General features: G+C 40.1%; 1 protein-coding gene across 1 annotated transcript; it reads right to left on the reverse strand.

Annotated features, from left to right (window-relative positions):
- Positions 1-265: 265 nt before the first annotated feature.
- DPH5 (diphthamide biosynthesis 5) lies at positions 266-19,784 on the reverse strand. Its single transcript, XM_083867823.1, has 7 exons — positions 19,479-19,784; positions 16,237-16,361; positions 12,861-12,969; positions 3,476-3,596; positions 2,537-2,576; positions 1,363-1,466; positions 266-507 (listed from the first exon to the last, which is right to left on the reverse strand). Exons 1-7 carry the CDS (start codon positions 19,611-19,613, stop codon positions 284-286), a joined length of 858 nt encoding a protein of 285 aa, XP_083723949.1. The 5' UTR covers positions 19,614-19,784; the 3' UTR covers positions 266-283.
- Positions 19,785-19,838: the final 54 nt, after the last annotated feature.

The following is a 19,838-nucleotide window of genomic DNA, read 5'->3' on the forward strand; positions in this document are numbered from 1 at the left end:
GCAAGTGATGCCACACAGATACCTGGTACTCTTCTCATCCTAGTCAGCAGCTAAGACTGGTGTGGATGTCAGTGACCTGAATCAAAGGTTTAGAAGTTTCTGGAGGTGTCTGCAGGTTAGAAGCTGATAGCAGCAGGTGCAGTTTGCAGCCTCGAGTAAAAGCAGGTCCATGTTCCTGCAGCATTGTCCTCTGAAGCAATGCAGAGTTTAATTACAGTTAGACAAGTTTTTATGCTGGTATGCAATTAAAGATGGAATAAAAATGTAAATGCCTCATTTTTATTTAAGTAATCCTTTGACATACGTTATTTTCAAAACTGGAACTATCTACAGAGAAAAGTTTAAGCATTTCCAATTCCAGAGGATGCATAGTGCCTGTAACAATTAAGGAATGTAGTGGAGCACCCAATTCCACAGTGGACATCTCCTGTAGTGTGCCTGAAGCAATCTTCTCATCTGGAGCACCCACACGAGCAAGGCCAACACAAATTGTGTTTTCAGTAATTTCTGTAAGAAAGAAGATCAAATGTTTAATTTATTCACTAATGGTCCTATCATAAGGGAAAAAGTATTCAAAATACTTGAACTGCTTTCTTAAACCTCCAATTATTAAATTATTGGAGTGGCCTAGAAAGAAACTTGCTCTTAAAAGAAAATATGGCTCAAGGATGTTGATAAAGAATAATTCATTCAGTAATTGTGTTCACTTTGAGGAAACTGCTGCTTTTGGTTCATTCTAGGTAAAGGATAAGGGATTTTCATTTTAACAGTATTGAAGGAATAAACTTTTTAAATGAGGAGTAGACCTAGCTGAATTTGTTAGAAAAAAATTCTGTGACATAACTGCATCATCTTTATTACCCTTTTACTCCTGTGATTTTACCCTTGGTCTCAATATTTCACAGTTTGCTCTTGACTAGTGTTAAGAGTTCAAGGCGAAAATCACAGTTCTGCATCTTTGAGTTAACCTAGATTCCTGCTGCTGTTCACATAGAGCAGAGTGTGACCAGTCTAAGTAAAACAGAGCTGAGATTTTTTGAAGCTTGACTGATCTAAAATGCTCAGAATCCTTCTGCCTCCTGCAACTCCAATGGCTCAAAGAGCTTACAGTTCCACATGGATAGAAACAGGGTTTCCAGACTGAGGCTCTGACTGGAGCCACCAGTGCACCTTCATCGATGCTCACTGGACTGTGCTGTGCTCAAGCTTGGCCATATCCAGCTTGTGACCAGGATTTAAGGCAGCCGAAATCCACTGCAGAGCAAAATTCTGGGAGTCAGAGGAAGGGAAGTGGAGTTCAGAGGCTCATCAAGAGGTGTAACTGGAGAGGGGTGGTAGCAGGCAGAAGCAGTGCAGTCATACCTGTTTTTTCTCCTTGGAGCCTTCTGTTTTGAATAATGGCTAGAAGCTGTTCTGCAGCTTGATTCACACTCATGTAGCGTGGTGGCTCATAAATCTTTCTTCCTCTGCAGGGAAGGAAAAGCAGAGAAATTTCACATATAACCCATTTTGTTACCCCCAACAATCCTACAGCTTATTTCAAGAGACCTCTAGACCAGCAAGTTGAACTTAAACAGGCCTAGGCTCTCAGGCTGGGTCTTTTAGACAACAGTGGAATTTTTAAAGAATACAGAAATCTGTTGTGCTCTCACCACACCTGTGAAACAGCTGGGCTCCAGCTGCCAGATCATTTAGATCCTAAAAGCAAATTCAACTGCTCAAAGCAAGATGCAGGTTTTGCAGCTACTCTTGAAGGATGCATTAGACTTAAATCCAAGGGCATACAACTGTTTTTCTGTTAAATGCCCTGTAGACAGATGATTACAGACTAGAAATGTATTCTTAAATGCTGCTTTCTTTGCCAACTCTGGGTTCAGTCAAACAGATTTTATTTTGAACCTCCAGAATAAACAAACCTCAATGATACTATGAGACTTCACAAATGTTAATTTAGACCAGTTACAGCATGTGTATAAAGGAACCATTTATATTCACCACTGTCAAAACATACAGATTGCAGAGATGAGTAAGATGTGGCAAAAGCTTTTTGAATACAGTTAAATGAGCATAAGAGCACTTTGTGTATGTTGCTTATTTAACTCTCTGAGAAGGGTGTTATGTATTCTGCTCTGTTTTGCACTCAGACTTTGCACTGCTCCAGCCAGGGTACAGAACAATAAATTTAGAACACCGTTTCAGATATTAATCTGTTTCAGGAGGTGACAGAACAGTAGAGAAGTAACACTTCATTTACCCAGAGGAAAGCCTACCCCTTTCTGACTTAGTGCTTCTCACAAAAAAGATCATGTTCTGCTGCAACTCCATTCAGTTACTGTAAATAAAGCCAGGCCCTATTGCAAGGAACAAAAGAGTTTCACTCCTTGTAAGAAGCAAAAGACAGTGGCCATGGAGTAGCACGAGAGGAGAAGGCAGGTAAGTTCAGTATTAGATTAAGGGCAAAGAACCTTTACTTCTTGTACAAAAGAACCTTTGTAAGGGCACTGTGTTTCTATGTATTTTCAAAATGGTGACTCACTTCATGAGATTCTCCAGAGACTGCTCCTTCACTTTAATATCTGTAGAACAAAACACATTAAAACACAGGTTCCCTACAAATTTCCTACTTAGTTTTCTATGTAGTTAAAGCTTTAACAACATTTTAGCTATTATTAATATGATAATATTATTATTATATTTAGCTATTAGAATATGGATCACACTGTACTGTTTCATCTGTTAGTTAATTTCAAAATCCTTTCAAATGACTTCATGCCCGTGCTTTTACCCAACAACAGATTTCAGAGCAACACAGCCAAATAAAAATCCTGGCAAATAGGAATATTTACCATAAGATAGGTAAATAGTAGCACATTTGAGCACACCAGTTCATTGGGACTACTCTTAAATTATGAGCACATTACATCACAGAAGCTGAAACAGTCTGACTGCTCGACAGTGATTACATCATTGCCATGCAGGAACCTGACTTTCGTTAGCACTTCCTTCCTGTCCCAATCAAAATTTAGAACAAGCTTCTGTTATGGGAAAAAAAAAAGGATTTGGGCAAAACTGAAATAGAGAAGGGCTCAGGTAGGTAAGACTCCGCATAGCTGCAATTTTATGAAACAAATTGACCATAATCTTTCCAAGAGGAATTCAAATGTTACCTGCACTCAAATGCCCTAACCCCCCAAACCATCATACCAAAAGCTGGATATGTTTTAAACCTTGAATATTCCTTGTTACATAATCAACTTCTAAACCAAAGTGACTCAGATGAAAGGGGCTAAAATGCAGAACACCAAGATTTTAAGTGCCCAGTTTACCAAATTGCTTCTACATCCATGAAGCCACTTTCAGTTCAAAAGTTTATCGGCACTAGCCATTTTAATGTCACATTTGCTTATCTGGTGATCTAGTGTTGGGTAAACACTCAATGCATAGACAAAAAGGCAGGAGAGTGCCTGCTGCTCACCTAGTAAGCACAGGGTGTGCATTCCATTCTGCCTGTTCTTCTCAATCTTGTCAAAGAAGCTCTCTGGCTTCCATGTATCTGTCCAGAACACTATGGAAACTGTTTCTCCAAAATTGTACAACTGTAAAACAGAGCAAAAGCAGTAACACACATGTACAATATGAAAAAATAAGAGCATGTAATAATGCTAAAGACCAAGTCATGAACAACCTATAAAGTTTTTACTACATTCACCTTACCATAATTAGTAACTTTCAATAGACTTTCTATTGTTACTTATTTCTGAAGTCCTTATAAAGGCAAAAACTTTGTAAGATTAGCACCAAAATTATTATTTGTTATTTCTTACTTTGGTTAAGGGTTTTTTATTTCTTACTTTGGTTAAGGTTAGACAGCTTTGAATAATGCCATAATTCAATGTTTTGATTCTACTGATACAGTAGTGTTTATATTAAAATGCTGCAGATGGAAGCTCTAGCAGACAAAAGAAGTTACAGTCTAAGGAGACAGTGGATATGAAGATCTGAAGACAGACTGTGCAGGAAGCAGAGAGGTACAACATGGTCTATGCACACGTGGTAAGAATATTGCTAGAAGAACACTGCTAGCAGATTCTATGTCAAGCACACTCACTGACTGTATTCTCAGTCTTAACACATTCCTTATTGTAAGTCCCTCATCTTGGTGAAGATATTTGAAGCAACAGTCTTGCCAGTCATCTCTGATGATGCAAAAGTGAAAGTCTTATGTAACTTAAGGCAGTATTTGGCTTGGAAGTAGTTTTTGCCCTGAAATAGGGGAAAACCATGCATCAGTTTTGGTCTGTTTAGCTCTGGAATGGGGCCACCCCAGATGGATTTTACACCTTGCCAATATTCTGTCTGCTCAAGCCCACCAGAGAAACAGCAGCTACATGGACTACCCTTCCCACTTTCTCTGTACTCCTGGAAGGAAAAACTGCTTTTCCAAGCCCACAGCAGGAGACAAAGGCACTGTGTGTGCTTTGGCAGAGGACCCTTGTAGAAGCAGCTCTGGCAGCCCTGTGCCATGTGGGGATTCCCCTATACATACTTCTGTTACTGTGGCATTAGGCTGTGGCTTAAACTCCTTTATGCTGCCAGAGCAGAACTTAAATCACAGCAGAAACATGTTTATTTTCAAAAGCTCAAATTTTAACCATTCATACTGATAAATTTTATTCAAAGACTCCTGGAATATAACAGAAAACATTTCCTCTTTTAAGTATTTCACTCTAGCACAAGGACAAGAACATACTGTGTACATTTCACAACCTAAAGGTTCTTCCAGTAAAGTAAATACAGGTTGAACCAAATAAGTTGCTCCTGATGTAACTTACTAGCTATTTCAAGGCTGTTCTAGAAAATGAAAAAAAAAAAATCAAACTATGCTTTGCCTATTTTTCATGTGGCTGCCTAGAACTCATTCCCATTTTGTACCAAATCTGAAGAAAAACTATTAGTACTATGAGTTTTTCTTGCTCCCCTTCACTGTTACAGCATCTGGGAACAAGATACTTTTAATTTCCCTGGAAGCATTCCTGCAATCTTCCACAAGTGCTGCAATGTCTGATACCTAAGTGCTTCCCATCAGCACCTGAAACCACTGCAGCCACTTCCCTAAAGCAGCAGTCCTTGTTCAGGACAGAAAGTGGCCTCAATTAACTTTAAATCTTACCTTGTCCCTTTGGTATTTTGATAACCCAAAGAAGGAAAACTTCCCTCTGCCCTTTAGGAAAGGAAAGGATGTGCAGAAATGGGAAAAAAATGTTATTATCTGAGAGGTATTTTGTTGGGAGTCAGAACTCCTAAACCACTTTGTCACATGTTAAGAATGAGTTGGACATTCAATTTTATACCCTACAGTACTTATTCTGATTGTTATCGTTCTCTTTTCCATTACTCATTACTAAGATTCTCCATCCTCTTTGCCAACAAGAAGTTAAGCAAGTTATCCTCTTTTGTACAAGCCCTGCCAGTCATTCACTAATCTGTCCTTTGTTTCCTGGCTTTTGCATTAATACTGAAGTCTGGATGTCAAAAAAGAGTAAAACATTTTTGTTGGAAATTGCCTGTCTATTCAGCAGAAATACCTTCAGAACACCTTCATAAAGTATTGATATCACAGAAAACTGTACTTACAATCTCAAAGAAATATACCTGTTTTTTCTCAGCACCTGGAAAGCACAGAAGTAGTTTCTACACCAATAAGATAGAGTAGGATATATTTTAATAACCTCCTAGAAGTGCTTTTGTAGTTTATACCCCTTTACTAACTAAACTTGTGAAGAAAATATTTCCTGGGATTAATGCACACATATTTTTACTTAAAACTACAGAGAGAGGAATACTACTTTGGGAAGTCCCTGGTACACCATCAATCTGAATGCTGAGGAACTCACAATACCTCTATAACCAATTACCTTACAAACACTTCTACAGACACAAACCAATATTTCTTTCTCATCCAGTATTTGATCTCTGCAGATGTGTGACATTTAAGCAAACAAAGGAACTGCTCTTCATCAGGGCAAGCCTGCATTAAAGAAGGAACACATGACTGTATCAGAACTCACACTTTAAACGCTCTCCCTGTACCTTGTGCAGAATTCAATTTGTTCCTAATTTAGTTTCCTCTGCTGTGTTCTAATTTCAACCTCTTGAACTCGTGCATGAAGTATTTGACTTTCAAGAAATGCCTTGCAGCACAGAGAGCAGTAAGTGCCAAGAGTTGCACTACTGTCCTAAGGATTCAGGAGTTACAGAAGACTGCAGGTCCACTAAAGACAGAAACACTGAAATTAAAAATCATTCTTTCCACCAACCATAAAAGGCTGCAGAGGGTTCCAAAATTCCAGGAATCATGCTTTTCACTGAAATAGAACTGTCTGACATGTTTGTTAACCAAGGAGTGTTACAAGACAACTAAGGATTACTGCCATGCTTTGAGACTGTTCACAAGTTCAGTAAGATGATGAGCTGTGTGTATTTGCAGAGACAGGATCAGGCTGTACAGTGCTGACACAACTCTAAAGAGAGGTAACAGCAAATGAAATTTCAGAGCCAACTTGTGTGTGCTGCACTCTACATGAAGCACGTGCGGTTTAGGAGTGGGCAATGTGTGTTCTTTACAAGCCCAAACATCTCAGGCATCACACTGGCACTGATGAGCAGGTTTGTTAGAGTCCCTACATTCTGTCAGGCACAATTGCCAGAATTTTAAAGGAGTGCAGTGAAATGGTTGGACAGATATTTTGTGTTTTCAGCTTGGAAGCAAACTTCTTACCTCCTCCTCAATGCTCAAAACCAGAAAAGTTTCAAAAGGTCATTTTGAAAGACCTCAGTCTTTGGAAATAGCCCCTTTCTCTGCACCCTCCCTCCCAAGCAGTAACTGGCTTAAGCAAAACTTCGTGCACTCAAATTTTGCAATGCAATAGCTCAGGTCAGCAAAGGAAGCCAGAAATCTCTACTCTGAGGCAATGCCCTGCTGCTGGAGTTTTCTGCCTCACAAAACACTGCAGAAAGCTGTTTTTCAACTCACAGTTACATCACCTCAGAAAAACATAAACTTCCTATTTTATTTACACACATGATATGAAAGAATGATTGACAACTTTGGGTGCTTGATGTCTGTTAGTATTCTAACCCTTCTATTAATGGTATTTCTTATTTTACTTCTTGTTTATACAAGCAGAATTGATTGCAAATTGAGAGGCCAGAATGAACTGTGAGAGAAAAAGTGCTGTACCATGATCTTACCTTGGAAAGTCTTCATGAAAGTGGAATTCCAATGAAACTGCTGATCTACTTTGTTAAAGACCAGTCTGAATGATATCAGATACCTGAAACTGTCCTGATCAATTGTCCTCGCTTGAAATAATGGTGTGGTCAATCACCAAAAAAATTTAGAGCATAAAAGATGGAACAATCTGAGACTAAATAGGGAAATTAAAAAAGGAAGATCCACCATTTCCTCTAAAATGTACTAAAGCAAGCAGGAGAGAAGACACAAAATAATATTAAAGGTCAGTTGGCCAACAGCTGCAGAGAAACCAAGAAGTAAACATTTCAAAACACAGACATCTATTTTTACAGCATCTTCACCAGAATTATTGCTGTGTCAGCTTCAATGGTGACACAGCAATTTTTCTCTTATGAACCTACCTCCTTTCCTAACATTTCAAATAGCTGCAGAACTGGTCACATGTCTGGGATTCTTCCCCAAAAAAGGAGTTACTGCATTCTTCAGACCTGCCACCACACACAAGCAAACACCTGTAGCGCTGAAATGCTATGATCTGGCCACAGGTTACACTGCAGATAGCTCTCATAGCACAGATGAATTATGGAAATTCAGATTCTTTTCAGCCTAATCATAAACCACTGGTAGGAACTAACAGGCTTTTTCTCCTAAGACTAGTCCTCAAAGGATTTAGAGGCTGCAGAGCACCTTGCATTATCACAGGTTACTTCCCAATAGATCCCAATCAGCATACCCAGAAAAGCTATGACATATTTTATCCTTGTCACAAGGGTTCTGATGTGGTGCTCTGCAATGTTCATCCTCAAAGATAAGGAACCTGAGTCAAGGTTTTCCCTTTATTCTCCCTAACCTGTTAACGACCCCCCAGACCATATACATCAAATTAAAGGGCTTCTACTGTTCTCTGTATTATATATTGTTGCTTGATGGCAGCTTAAGAAACAGTGTGATTGTCAACAAAGAGGTAGCAAGAATCACTCAATCTTTGTTTTTGCTTGGAATTGGTCATATGAAACAACCACAAGCCTAGCTCTAGCCCTTTATGCTACCTTATTTAGTATCACAGACATTTAGCAACTTCAAATGCCTCTCATGAGAACCTTGACATGAAACTGAAATGTTTTACCATTCACATATATGTGGCTTGGACTCCTTTTTGTACTGCAAGCCAAGAGATTGCCCCAGCTTTCCTAAAAACTTCCAGTCCCCTTAATGCATGCCAAAGAAAAAGGCATTGTGAAGAAAACACTTCTGACTGAGGGAAACCCACTCCATGTAATTGCAGTCTTCAGAAGGCAGCTGAGACAAATCACATAAAATCAGTTGAAGGGACAAGCACATTTTGCTTTGGCTGGCTCTTGGATCTGCTTAGGAAACAGCCGCTCCACAAGCAGAACAAAATTCAGCTATCAAAATACTGAGGAAGCAAACTTGAATAAGAGAGGATTCGTCCATCCCCCATGGTAATGTCACCTTCTCTTTAAAAACCTTCTAAGAGTCTTTCCATCAATATCAAGCGATGTTTCCTTCCTGCCCTGAAGGTGACTTAGGTTACTAATATGAAATGAAGATATCTAAAAGAAAAAAAAAAAACCCAAACCTGATTAAATAGATGTTTCTGGGTCATGTTTGCTGGTGACAAATAGCACTAAGTTGGACAGCAATTGTGAATAATGAAGAAGTGTGACTAGCACTGATTTAGCCTTTAATTGGCTTGAGAAACAAATGCCAACTTCTTAAAGACTTAGAAGCTGGCAGTAACTAAAAAAAAATCAGTGATGGAAAAACAGTTTAACAGTCATTTTGTGTAAAGTCCCTCCTATTAGAGCAAAGAGTGCTTTTGAAGATTAAGGCACACAGAGGGGGTGGGACTCAGAGGCTCCACTCCTGCAGCTACTAAGGTTTTCTATCTGACTATACTATGAGCACTATTATTATGAGTAATTAATGATAGCATCCTTCAGCTTCATCTTTAAGTAGTATTCTTCAACTTGATACTGGAAATGTACTCACCTGTTCAGTAAAAACTCAAAAATAACACAGTAAGCATTGCTTTTGCATTTAAGTGATCAGCTGCTAGCAGAAAGGCTACTTATTTTTCTAACTGTAATTGTCTTACAAGAATTAAGAGGCTGCAAATAAAAAACCCGAGATGCGTCACTGAAAGAAAGGGCACATGCAGATGTTTGTTCTGAACCTGCTCAGGTGGAAAGTGGGTACATCTCAAAAGAAAGGCAGCTCTTTGCTATAACATGTTTTTTTCCTAGCTACCCAACTAAAAGCTTTCAAAAGGAGTGCCACTCAGAAATGAGCATCTCCTTTTAGCCTTTTATCTCATCCTGTGACTTGCCTCCAGCTTTGCACTTCAGTTCTCAATCCTTTTTATGTTAATGCCATGATCTCAAGCTATTTCAAGTTGCATCATTCCTTCACATGCACCACAGGTCAGCACGATGCAGAATCTTCTGGATGTGTTTGACCAGCAATTGTTCTACCTCAAGGACACATTATGAGCACTGGGTGAGAGAGAATTCTGTCTTGAGAACTGTCCACCCTGGCCAGTGATCTTCTCAAACCAGCCCAGCTGTCATGCAGATTAGAAAGGAAGGAGAATTATGCAAATTAGAGATCCTCAGTTTCCTGCCTCTTTATTCTAGGGCCCTATTCTGAAAAACTGAGAGTGGGCACAGGTAAAGCCTGTGCTTGCCTGGCAGTGTGTGCAGATACCAAAGGGCCTGTCTGTCCCCACTGGTGGTTGTTCCTCACTACAACAGGAGTCAGAGTGACAAACAGAGCCATGTGGCAGACTCCAGACAAGGGAACCTGCAGAGAATACACTAAGAGGCACTGACATAGCAGCACTTTTCCTGGCTTCTCTCCCATTACCATATTCATTGGTTTTAAGAGAAAACTGCTTCTTCAGCCTTGGAAAGAAAAAATCTGGTACACTACAGCACAGCAAAAACAGTGTAAGAGAGGCACAGCAAATTACAGAGCCTTATGCACAGTCAGACTACCACTTTGCTAAGTTATACTGTCCCAGCACAGTTTATCAATCTGTGAGAGCTTCCAAGAAGTTAAATTTTCAAAATTAAACCCCCACTCTTTTTTCAATATTCCGAAACAGCTTCACTAATTCTGTTACATGAGTAAGACAATTTAAAAAGAAGGATTTGAAATTAGATATGCACCTCTCTTTATTATTTGGCAAGAACTACAGCAATGGAATGAAGGTAACAAGCCATCACTGATGCTCTACCAACTTCACTAAATCACTGTACAGGAAAACTGCACAGTACCAGAGTGTTGCTGGCTGCACAGAAACATTGCTCTGATGACCAGAGACGTTCTTTTGTGACCAGACTGTGCTGTAGCTGCATTTCACTGACGGCCTAATCAGCAGTTCCAGCTCACTACGCACATGGCCCTCTGAACGGCGTATAAAGGTGTTTCCTGTTTTTCTCTACTAAGAAAGAGAGAGAGTTTGTATCACAATCAGATTAAAACAAGAAAAAAAAGCAAAGCCTTTTCTGTGGTGAAGCAAAAGAGGAATCCCTCCTATACTCGACAGGAACTTTACAATTTGAGACACAATAACTCCAAAATTAAACTGATGGCAGGAGACAGCTGTGAACTTAAAGGCTTTTGAAAGAAATTATAAACTTCCAACACAACTCAGGTTAATCAAAGGCTGCTTTATTGTAAGATATACCTCACTTGCTGTTTATGTCAGTAAGGAGAAACCAAGAGTTAAACATACAACCGGTTATATTCTGCCTGGTAATACAATCACTAAAATGCCTTATACGACTACAGGAATGTTGACTTAGGAGAAGACAGCCCCTCCCAAGCCAGAATGGAAAAGGGGACTAATGCCAGAGTTAATAACATCACATTTCCTTTCTGGTCTGCTCCCTACAGCACAGGATAAGAAAATAGCAATCTAATCTTCAAAACTCTGCCTATGTGAATAATCCTATGGACTGTTTATAGTATACTCAAGTTACGTTTCCAATTAACCTAAAACTCTGTACTCCTCCTTCCTATACCTGGCTGAACTGTGGGGAATCAAACCTTCAGAAAACTTAAAAAACTCCTTGGGCCTTGCATCTTCCTTCCTATAATGAATGTAAGAGAACAGTAAAAAAGACAGCAAGCAGTAGAAACTACTTGTCAACAGCCTGACAGCAAAGCAAACTTGGCACCATCATCCAGCCAAAAGGGGAAGGGTGAGCCCCAGCCACAACTTTCATTTTTCCCCACCCCACTAGGTGCAGTTAGGTGATAGCTGCTCTCTGTCTGCTGTAAATGTAGATTTTAGACACCATAAAACCTATTTCCTTCCTAAAAGATAATTTTGCCCAAGTCTTGCAGCAATAGGCAGGTATCACTAAGAAAATGCTCACAATAAGAATTATAAAGAGTGTGAATGATGTGCAGCATTCCCTTTAGCATTAGCTAATGGGACAGGGGTCACTGCATTGGTTTTGAGCCAGGTCAGATAGGGCACTCACATTTCTAACCAAAACCAAATATAATACCCAAACTCATTGCAACAGATTTTCTGCTGTTGGCCAGCATTATTATTTCAATGGAGTTTGGAGTATTGGAGTTAGTCAGTAGAAATTTGAAGATATCAGGTGTTTGCTGAAATTAAAAAAAAAATTGTATCATTTTGTGTACTGCTGTGAAGGAATTCCTCCTTCAGTGATGGAAAGTTATTGTTCAAACCCCCAACTTGTCTGTAGTACATTTAAATTCCAGTGCTTGCTTTTGGCTTTCATAAAGTGGGAACTTGGTTTAGAGGTCCCCATTCTGAACCTTGAGAGGGCAAATTCTATGGTAAAGTGATGAATGAAAAAAAGAGGGGTAAGCGTAATCTAATTTATATGTAATTAGCTATGACTTATACACTGCCACAATATCTTTCATCCAGTAAAGGTGATAATGGACCTATACATGTGTAAAAGGAAGTATTTTCTTGGGGAACACTTTAGCCTTTTCTACTTTAGCCATTCAAGATGCACAACAACTGTCATTTGTTTTACTAGTCCTTGGTTAAGCAAATCCCTCCTCCCTTATCAGATGGGCAGCAAGTGGAGACAGATCAAATTTATTAGAGAAAAAGTACATAATATTCAAGACTTTGGAATTAGTTATGATCTGAGTTGGACATATATGCAGGCTTGTGTATGTATTTATTATATGACAAGATCAGCATAGTTCTCTACAGGATAAAACCTTATTTAAGAACAGACTTATCAGGTATTACCTGATCATCATCAGTAGTAGAAGGAAGCAAACATGAGCAAAGCTTTATCTGTAAAATAACTTTAAATATCCAAGGCTCCAGGGGCAGAGGGAAGTTAGAAAGCAGAGAAGAACAGAAGTGTTACTATTCATTTTCATATGAGCTCATTAAAAGGGACTTTTACTGACATGTGGCATGCTAAAAGGAAGTGTCAAAAAATTCTAACATTAAGTGTACAGTTGGTACAGATCTTCAAAGTTGGGATTGCAACATGGACTGCCACAGCAGTAGAAGAGCTCACCAATTCTAAGCTTAGCACTTGTAAAATAACATATGCATATACAAAAACATTACCTGTAAACCACAGCAGCCCACTGCATTCATTATTGAAGCATTATGAATGACCTTGTAAGGAATCCCCAATTTTACTGCACGTAACACTAAATCACTGTGGGTCGTGGCCCTGTGGTAAGAAAAGGAAGGAATTAAACATTGAAAACATGATGTTACCAAGTGTTACTAGCACTATGGTTTGTTTTGAAATAAAATTAAATGCTTCACAGCAAGGACAATGCAGGGTGGCAAAATGGCAACAATATCCTAGTGGTTACAGGAAAATAAAAACTCCAGTAAGGCTTCCATATGTCATATTCTCCAGCTGCAATGCCAGGCATCCTCAGTATGGTACAGCTCTTTGCAGCTTTCTGGCATCATTAAAACTGTAACACTATTACAACTGTTACTTTAAAGTAGCCTTGGCAAGTACTTGAAAAGGAAAGTTCCATGTATCCTTTGTCTTCTGCAGGTGTCTGTCGAACAGGCCTTGAACTGCCAACTCTGTTTGGCACAAACTTCCGCAAAACTCCAGTATTTCATTACGGGCTGCACAGCCAGGCCCTCTCCCATCTGCACCAGGGTGTGCCAGGAAAGCCCACGCTCAGACAAGAACTCTGAACAGACAGAGGTGAACTGCACGTTTACTCAGAAAAAACACCCTTAGACGGAGTCAATTTTCAAAATACTTAATCCAGATTACTCAAATTAACAATGCCTAAGTCTGAGTGATCAAGTTTATTCAAAAAGAGTTAAGAATATTGTAGTTTCAATCAGAGCTCCAGGTCTAAGGCTCAATAAACACCTTGCAGTGATTGACTGCTGCTAGAATTACTGGGTTTGCAGTTAAGCAGTTGAGATTAGAGACTTTCTAAAATGGTCAGTACATACAGATTGAGCAAATATGTGAACTGCAACAATGTTTACATGTGTATTTTGCTTGTACATATGCTTATATGTATGTGGAATATGAAAATGCACCCCTTGCCTAAATTTATCAAACCTGATCAATGACCTTAGACATCTCATTCCCGAGATGTACCACACACTTCTGTGTAGCCATTCCAAAGAAGGAAGGATAGAAATAACATATGGCCATCAGAACAATGAACTAGGAAAATTGCTTTCACCCTGGCCTTGTTCAGTTACCCTAACAGAATTCCCCTGGTTTTAGCCTGATAATTTTGGTGCTGCGTGTCTGACCAGCACCCAATCAGCAGATCAGGTGCTTCAGACTGGAATAGAAATGTGGTAGCAGCTGGCAAGGCTGTAAAGATCAATATTTTTAAAAAGAAATCAATTTCAGTGAAAGAAAAAAAATGAGGAATGTGAATTTGGGAAATCTGAAACAAATCTTATACAAACAGGCTCCCAGACCTAGGAAAATGCAGTAGAGTGATCTGAACCAATACTTTAGTTACTACACAAACATTGCTCCTGGCTTCCAGAAGCAAAGGTGATTTAAGAATGTCTGCTCTAAGACAAGAGGAGACTGGTTTTACAGCCTTGTGTTGTTCCCTGCACATACAAAGGACAAGGAGCACTGGAGGATTTTGTGGTTATGCTAATACTGACCAAGGGATCAGCTGGCTTTATTCACTGAAATTTGCTCCAGCCAGTATTTTTTCCTCCCAGTAGATCTGTCTATAATGACTGTAGCTAAAGGCAGAAGTGCCCTTATGAGCACTCAGCTAATAACAGGAAAAGTTTCATGGAGTCATCCCTCCACAGCCAAAACTACAGCAGTATATTTTCTGTCACTAACACAGACATTAAGTTTTATGGGTAGTAATAATATGAATGTTAACTCCAGCCTAGAGTGGTGGACTTTCCATTGTACTACTAAAGCTGTCAGGTTCTTCTAGCACATCCATGGGTGTTACCACATGGACAGATAAAAACTTGCAGAGAACAGTGAGGATGACAGGGCACAGGCTGCTTTATTGCTTTAACCATTAGCAACAAACACCTGGCATCTCCTGTGGCTGCCAAGTACTCTGCTCACCTGAAAATATACTTGAAAGTTTGTGATCAGCTGCAAGTGGCTTCTATCCTCCTCCCCTCTGGCCTCTCCAAGACAGAAACATTCAGTATTCTGTCCTAGTAACCTCACAAGCCCCTAAATGCTCAGGGTTCTTTCTGAGCACAGAAGCAGTTCTAGCTGCTCTAGTAAGAGCTAAGAACATAAACATTTAGAGAGAAGCAACTCATTTTAAAAAAAGGATAGTTTTTAATAATTACGTAGTATGCTAATCAGAACTGAAGTATTTTGACACTGAAACTAATGATAACTGAGGCAGATCAGAATACTGCTTACAAGTAGCAGCTACATTTCAATCCATGTAGTTTGTTTTTTTCATCTTATGTACTTGTATCAGTCAGTGGATCAGAGCACAAGGGTGCAGGTAACATGGCTCTACACTCTGCACGAATCCTAGTTTTACTGTAAACATGGACTGCAAGTATATGTAATATTTCTGAAATACAGGGTCATCTGCCCATAATTAGTTTAATATAATATTCTCTTGCCAATTGCCTTCTACCTGTATTTACATAAATTATCCACTTTTGACAGATGTGCACATTGCTCCTTTTTCCATAAACTCCATTTTTTCCCTCACAAATAAGGTGCTCAGATTTCATTCTTCTTGTGCCCCTTAATACTGTGGTATAAATCTTGCATCACCAGCTGGAGAGGAAAAGCTCTTCTGCATGGCTTGACATTACAGATTGATGATGCCTGACCAAAGAGACAGAAGGAGATCCTTCTGGTCATAGAAAAAGACTATACTTCCCAGCAAGAATAAAAAGTGGAAACAAAAGGCCTAATAAACCAACATGAGAAGACATTTATAACGACATAAGTGATTTTAAAACCTAGCATATATTAAAGCAGATGAGACAACCAATAATCTGTATTGATTCTAAAACAACTGAGTATAAAAGCAACAGTTTATAAGTACAAACAGCAACTAAAAGAATATTCCCCCAGAACAGCTCATTTCTTATTTTTGTGATAACCTAGAATTTCTTCTGTTAGCAGACAAATCATGAGGTAAAGCATTTGTTATAAAAGGTAGCACAGAGAATAAACCTATAACAAATGAAATTATAAGTATGAAATTATAAGTATAACAAAAGATTCATACATCCTGGAGGGTCCACATTCCTATCTATAATGGACATATGGGTAAGGAAACTCTAAAGCAAGATAAAGTGTAGACAACTGTACGTATATGTTTAATACTATAAGGAATATACAGACAAAAAAAAGTGTTTCTGGTCTGACAAAAAAAGTGTTTCCTCATAAAAAATTACAGTTACAGAGTTGGCTTCTTCCTATTGACAAAAAGAGTGGTGAAGCTCCAGCAATAATTAGAGCATTGCTCTGTCTTACCCAAAAGGATCACCAACCACAAGAAATGCGACATCACAAACATCAGCTTCTTTTAAAAGGTTATCTGCCTCTTGTTCCACCATTTCTCGGTCAGCCAGTATCAGTTCTTTTCCATAAAATTCTTCCTAGGAAGTGAAATTAATAACAAACATGAAAATAAGACACTTTGGAATGTTTTTGTATCTCTCTGGGAGCTCACTCAGGAACACAGCCAATGGACACTGGACTAGGTAACTTCCTTATTCTCCACAGCATCCTGCCCCATATCTTGGAGAACCTCAGCTCTGCTTGCAAGAACACCTGAGCTTCCCATAAAGCAGCTCCTGAGCTGACAAAAATTAGTGCATGTGAACTTTATCCTGATACTGACTTGGTTATCCATGCTTTCTGTGTCAGTTGAGGAACTGCAGCTAAAGCAGCTCAGCCACACCTGCACACTGAGAGTACCTGGGTGGACTCCAGGCAGAGTTAATTTAGCCCGGTGCTGTAAGGCATCCCCTCTCACAGCCTGAGCCCAGCTCTCGGGCTGCTTACAATACTGGCATGAAACCAAATACAAATACCTCACTACTATACCACAACCTGTTCTCTCAGATTTTTCCTTAGTACATTTTAGCTAACCACATCTAAGGAATGACTTCATATTAATTCTTCATCTTGAGTTCTCTTTAAGAAGTACTTTACCAAGTATACAGGTAAACATGTATTTGATCATATCCTTAGTTTTTCTTCAGCAGCTCAGTAATCATTGTGTCTCTTTGTACATTTTAAATGTTTTAAATTTCCAGAATCAACTTCACACATGTAAATGAAACTTCAGTTAGTTCTAGAATATGTTGTCTGATCATATTGAAAACATCCGCCATGTTGTGTCACCATGCATTTTACATGCTCTTTACGTGATTAAAGTTTTTTCCCAGGGCAAAGACCAAGAAAGGTACTTTTGTTGTAAGTAGTAGTCAGCAAATTTGTGTGGTATTACAAATATTAATAAATTGATAAAACTATTAAGGTCAGTTATCGTCCAGAAAGGTTTTCCTCTGACTTCTGTGACTTCTTTGCCCACACAGAACAGTGAATTGATAAGAGAACTAGGATACCTGTACAGAAGTGGAGTGGTGCTTCCATTAAAAAATCTGTCCCATAGTAAGAGTAATAGGTATGAGACCTCTCTTACCAGGTTACATTCTCTTTCCTGAATATGAGTTCCTGCCCATTTTTGGGTAGGTTTTCCTAACTCCATAAAATCAGGATATTATTTTCCTCATGAAACAGACTGCAACCTGTACACATTCACCAGAGAGGGGACCAAATAAATGCGCAAGCAAATCTTGCCTCTGTGATTCGGAACCATTGACAGTCACCCTGGAGTAATGCTGAGATCTGTATTAAACCAACTACAGAAAATTTTGACACTCCACTGGTTTGCATTAGGTTTCCATCACCTCAGCCCAGATGCACATCAGCACAAGGGGAGAGCACTCCGTAACAACAGCACACATCCCTTTCTGTGGGCTGCCATTGCAGCAGCCTGGCTTTGGCCCAACGCTGGGAGCAAATGCTCGCTCCAGAACTGATTGGGTGCAGTCCCAGGAACACACAGCTTGGCTTCATCCAAGGGAATCTATTTGCATGCTTTGAGGCTGCTCCACAATGCTAATCAAAGCATGCTAAGAAGAGAATATATAAAAAGTAATATCTAGGCTCACTGGGAGGTTACTGGGTTCAAACAGCTCTTTCACCAAACTCAGGGCCAATTTGGATGGTTGACATCCAGTAACTTTTAACAAATATTTTAGGCCAACCCAATAAACAAGAAAGCCTTGCCATTTGAATTTTATGACCTGATTTTAATACCATCAACACAGGAGGATTTCTGGGAAATCTCTGCAGGCAAAGATGTGCTCTTTACTTCTTGAGAGTTTTCCTCTAACTTTTTGTGGCACTTCAGATCAGTAAATAAACTATTCAGCATTGTCACTTGTATGTAAACAAGGCTGTATTATAAACACTTGGTTATTAACTCCTATACTGCCTCTTAGGTGTTCCAGGTAAGACAACATTTTTAGCTTGTTTTTATTGATGTTTTTTCTCAGTTATCTCATCTTTGGCATTCCAAGGTGTGCAAAAGACTTAAAACAGTAAGAAATATATGACAAGAAAACCCAAAATAACCACAGCAAAAATTGTCAGCATTTCTCTATTATTCAGTGTTTTATTTTCAGATAGATAGGAATCCATTAATTTTTCTTTCAATAGCAAATGCTTGTTTTGAAAAGTTAAAATCTTCAAGCAATCCTTTCCATTTTGCAGTTTTCCAACTATCAAACAATCACAAAGAAGAACATTTCATTTTGATTGGACTGAGTACAATTTAGACTGCTTCAGTGTACTGAAAAGAAACATAAACCACAGAGCATATCTCCACAGAGCAGATAAACCAGAGATGCTCCACACATTTTAACCTACCCTCCATATGGAAACCATGTAATGCAGATTACAAGCTCAGAGTCTCCCATGCTCTATGCACATGCAGCTCTGCATACAGGTACACTATGGCCATACAGCACCCAGGGCCCAGATAGCATCAACTTATTCAGACACAAGATCTCTGGTCTGTGGGCAGCTATGCTATTTTTTGGTATTATTTCAGCATTAAACTTCATCTTTCTATGACCATCTACAAACTCTCAGAGTTATGATTTGCACATTTTACTACCCTTGTCTCCCATGATGAAAACTTTATCTCCACGTTGTCCACCAGCCCATCTCTGACTGTGCCTGTTCTGGGAGTCCCAACGTGCTGAGGCAGCTTGGCCCACGTGGAAATGTGAGACAATCCCATTGTTATTCCCAGCAGGCCTGCCATAACACCTCAGGCTGACACAGAGGTCTAGGGCTTCAAAACTTGTATTTTTCTGGTATGAATTTTGGGGTTTTTTTTTTGTTGTTGTTGTTTTTAAATAGTTAGACACGTTCTAACCAAATCCTCCGGTATCTCAGGGTCTGCACACATTGGTAGGTTTTGAGACGAAAACTAGTGCCAACAGTTGGTAGGAAGGAACATTTTAATTTTGCTGCAGTCTTCTTGCAAGGTAGCAAAACAATTTCTCCTACAAAACACTGTATGTGAGGGTGAGTACATGTCTCTCCCGAGAGCGGGCACCGCTGGTTTCCCCCACGGCCCCCCCACCCAGCCCGGCCCTGGCACCAGAGGCCTGGGGCCCTGCGGCCAGACCTACCAGCGCTTCCTTGCCCACGGTGAGCACGGACGTGTAGGCCTCCAGGTACACCCTGCGGCAGCGCCGCACGGCCTCCAGCCCCTTCACCGTGATGTCCTTGGCATCGCCCAGGCCCAGCCCCACCAGGTACAGCATGCTCGGGGCCCGCGCCCGGCCGCCGCCGGCCTCAGCGGGGACGCGGAACCGGGGTCAGCGAGGGCGCCGCACGCCGCACCGCTCGCCGGGACCCGGCCCCAGGTGCGGGGACAGCCTGGCTCCCAGCTCCCCGTTTCCCGGCTCCCCGTTTCCCGGCTCCCAGCCGCTCCTTTCCCGACTCCCCGTTTCCCGGCTCCTCTCGCCCGGCTCCCGGCTGCCCGCGGC

The sequence above is a fragment of the Zosterops lateralis genome (genome assembly GCF_965231275.1).
Source record: "Zosterops lateralis genome assembly, chromosome: 9".
Classification (NCBI taxonomy): Eukaryota; Metazoa; Chordata; class Aves; order Passeriformes; family Zosteropidae; genus Zosterops; species Zosterops lateralis.

What these genes read in the sequence shown, in the direction of transcription:
- DPH5 (XM_083867823.1), bottom strand. Translation starts at nt 19,613, where the DNA reads ATGCTGTACCTGGTGGGGCTGGGCCTGGGCGATGCCAAGGACATCACG. An exon ending in TGGGCTGCTGTGGTTTACAG is followed by an intron (nt 3,597 to 12,860) that starts GTAATGTTTTTG and finishes TCTGTTTTACAG; the next exon opens with TTGTACAATTTTGGAGAAAC. An exon ending in GCACACCCTGTGCTTACTAG is followed by an intron (nt 2,577 to 3,475) that starts GTGAGCAGCAGG and finishes TTTGTTCTACAG; the next exon opens with ATATTAAAGTGAAGGAGCAG.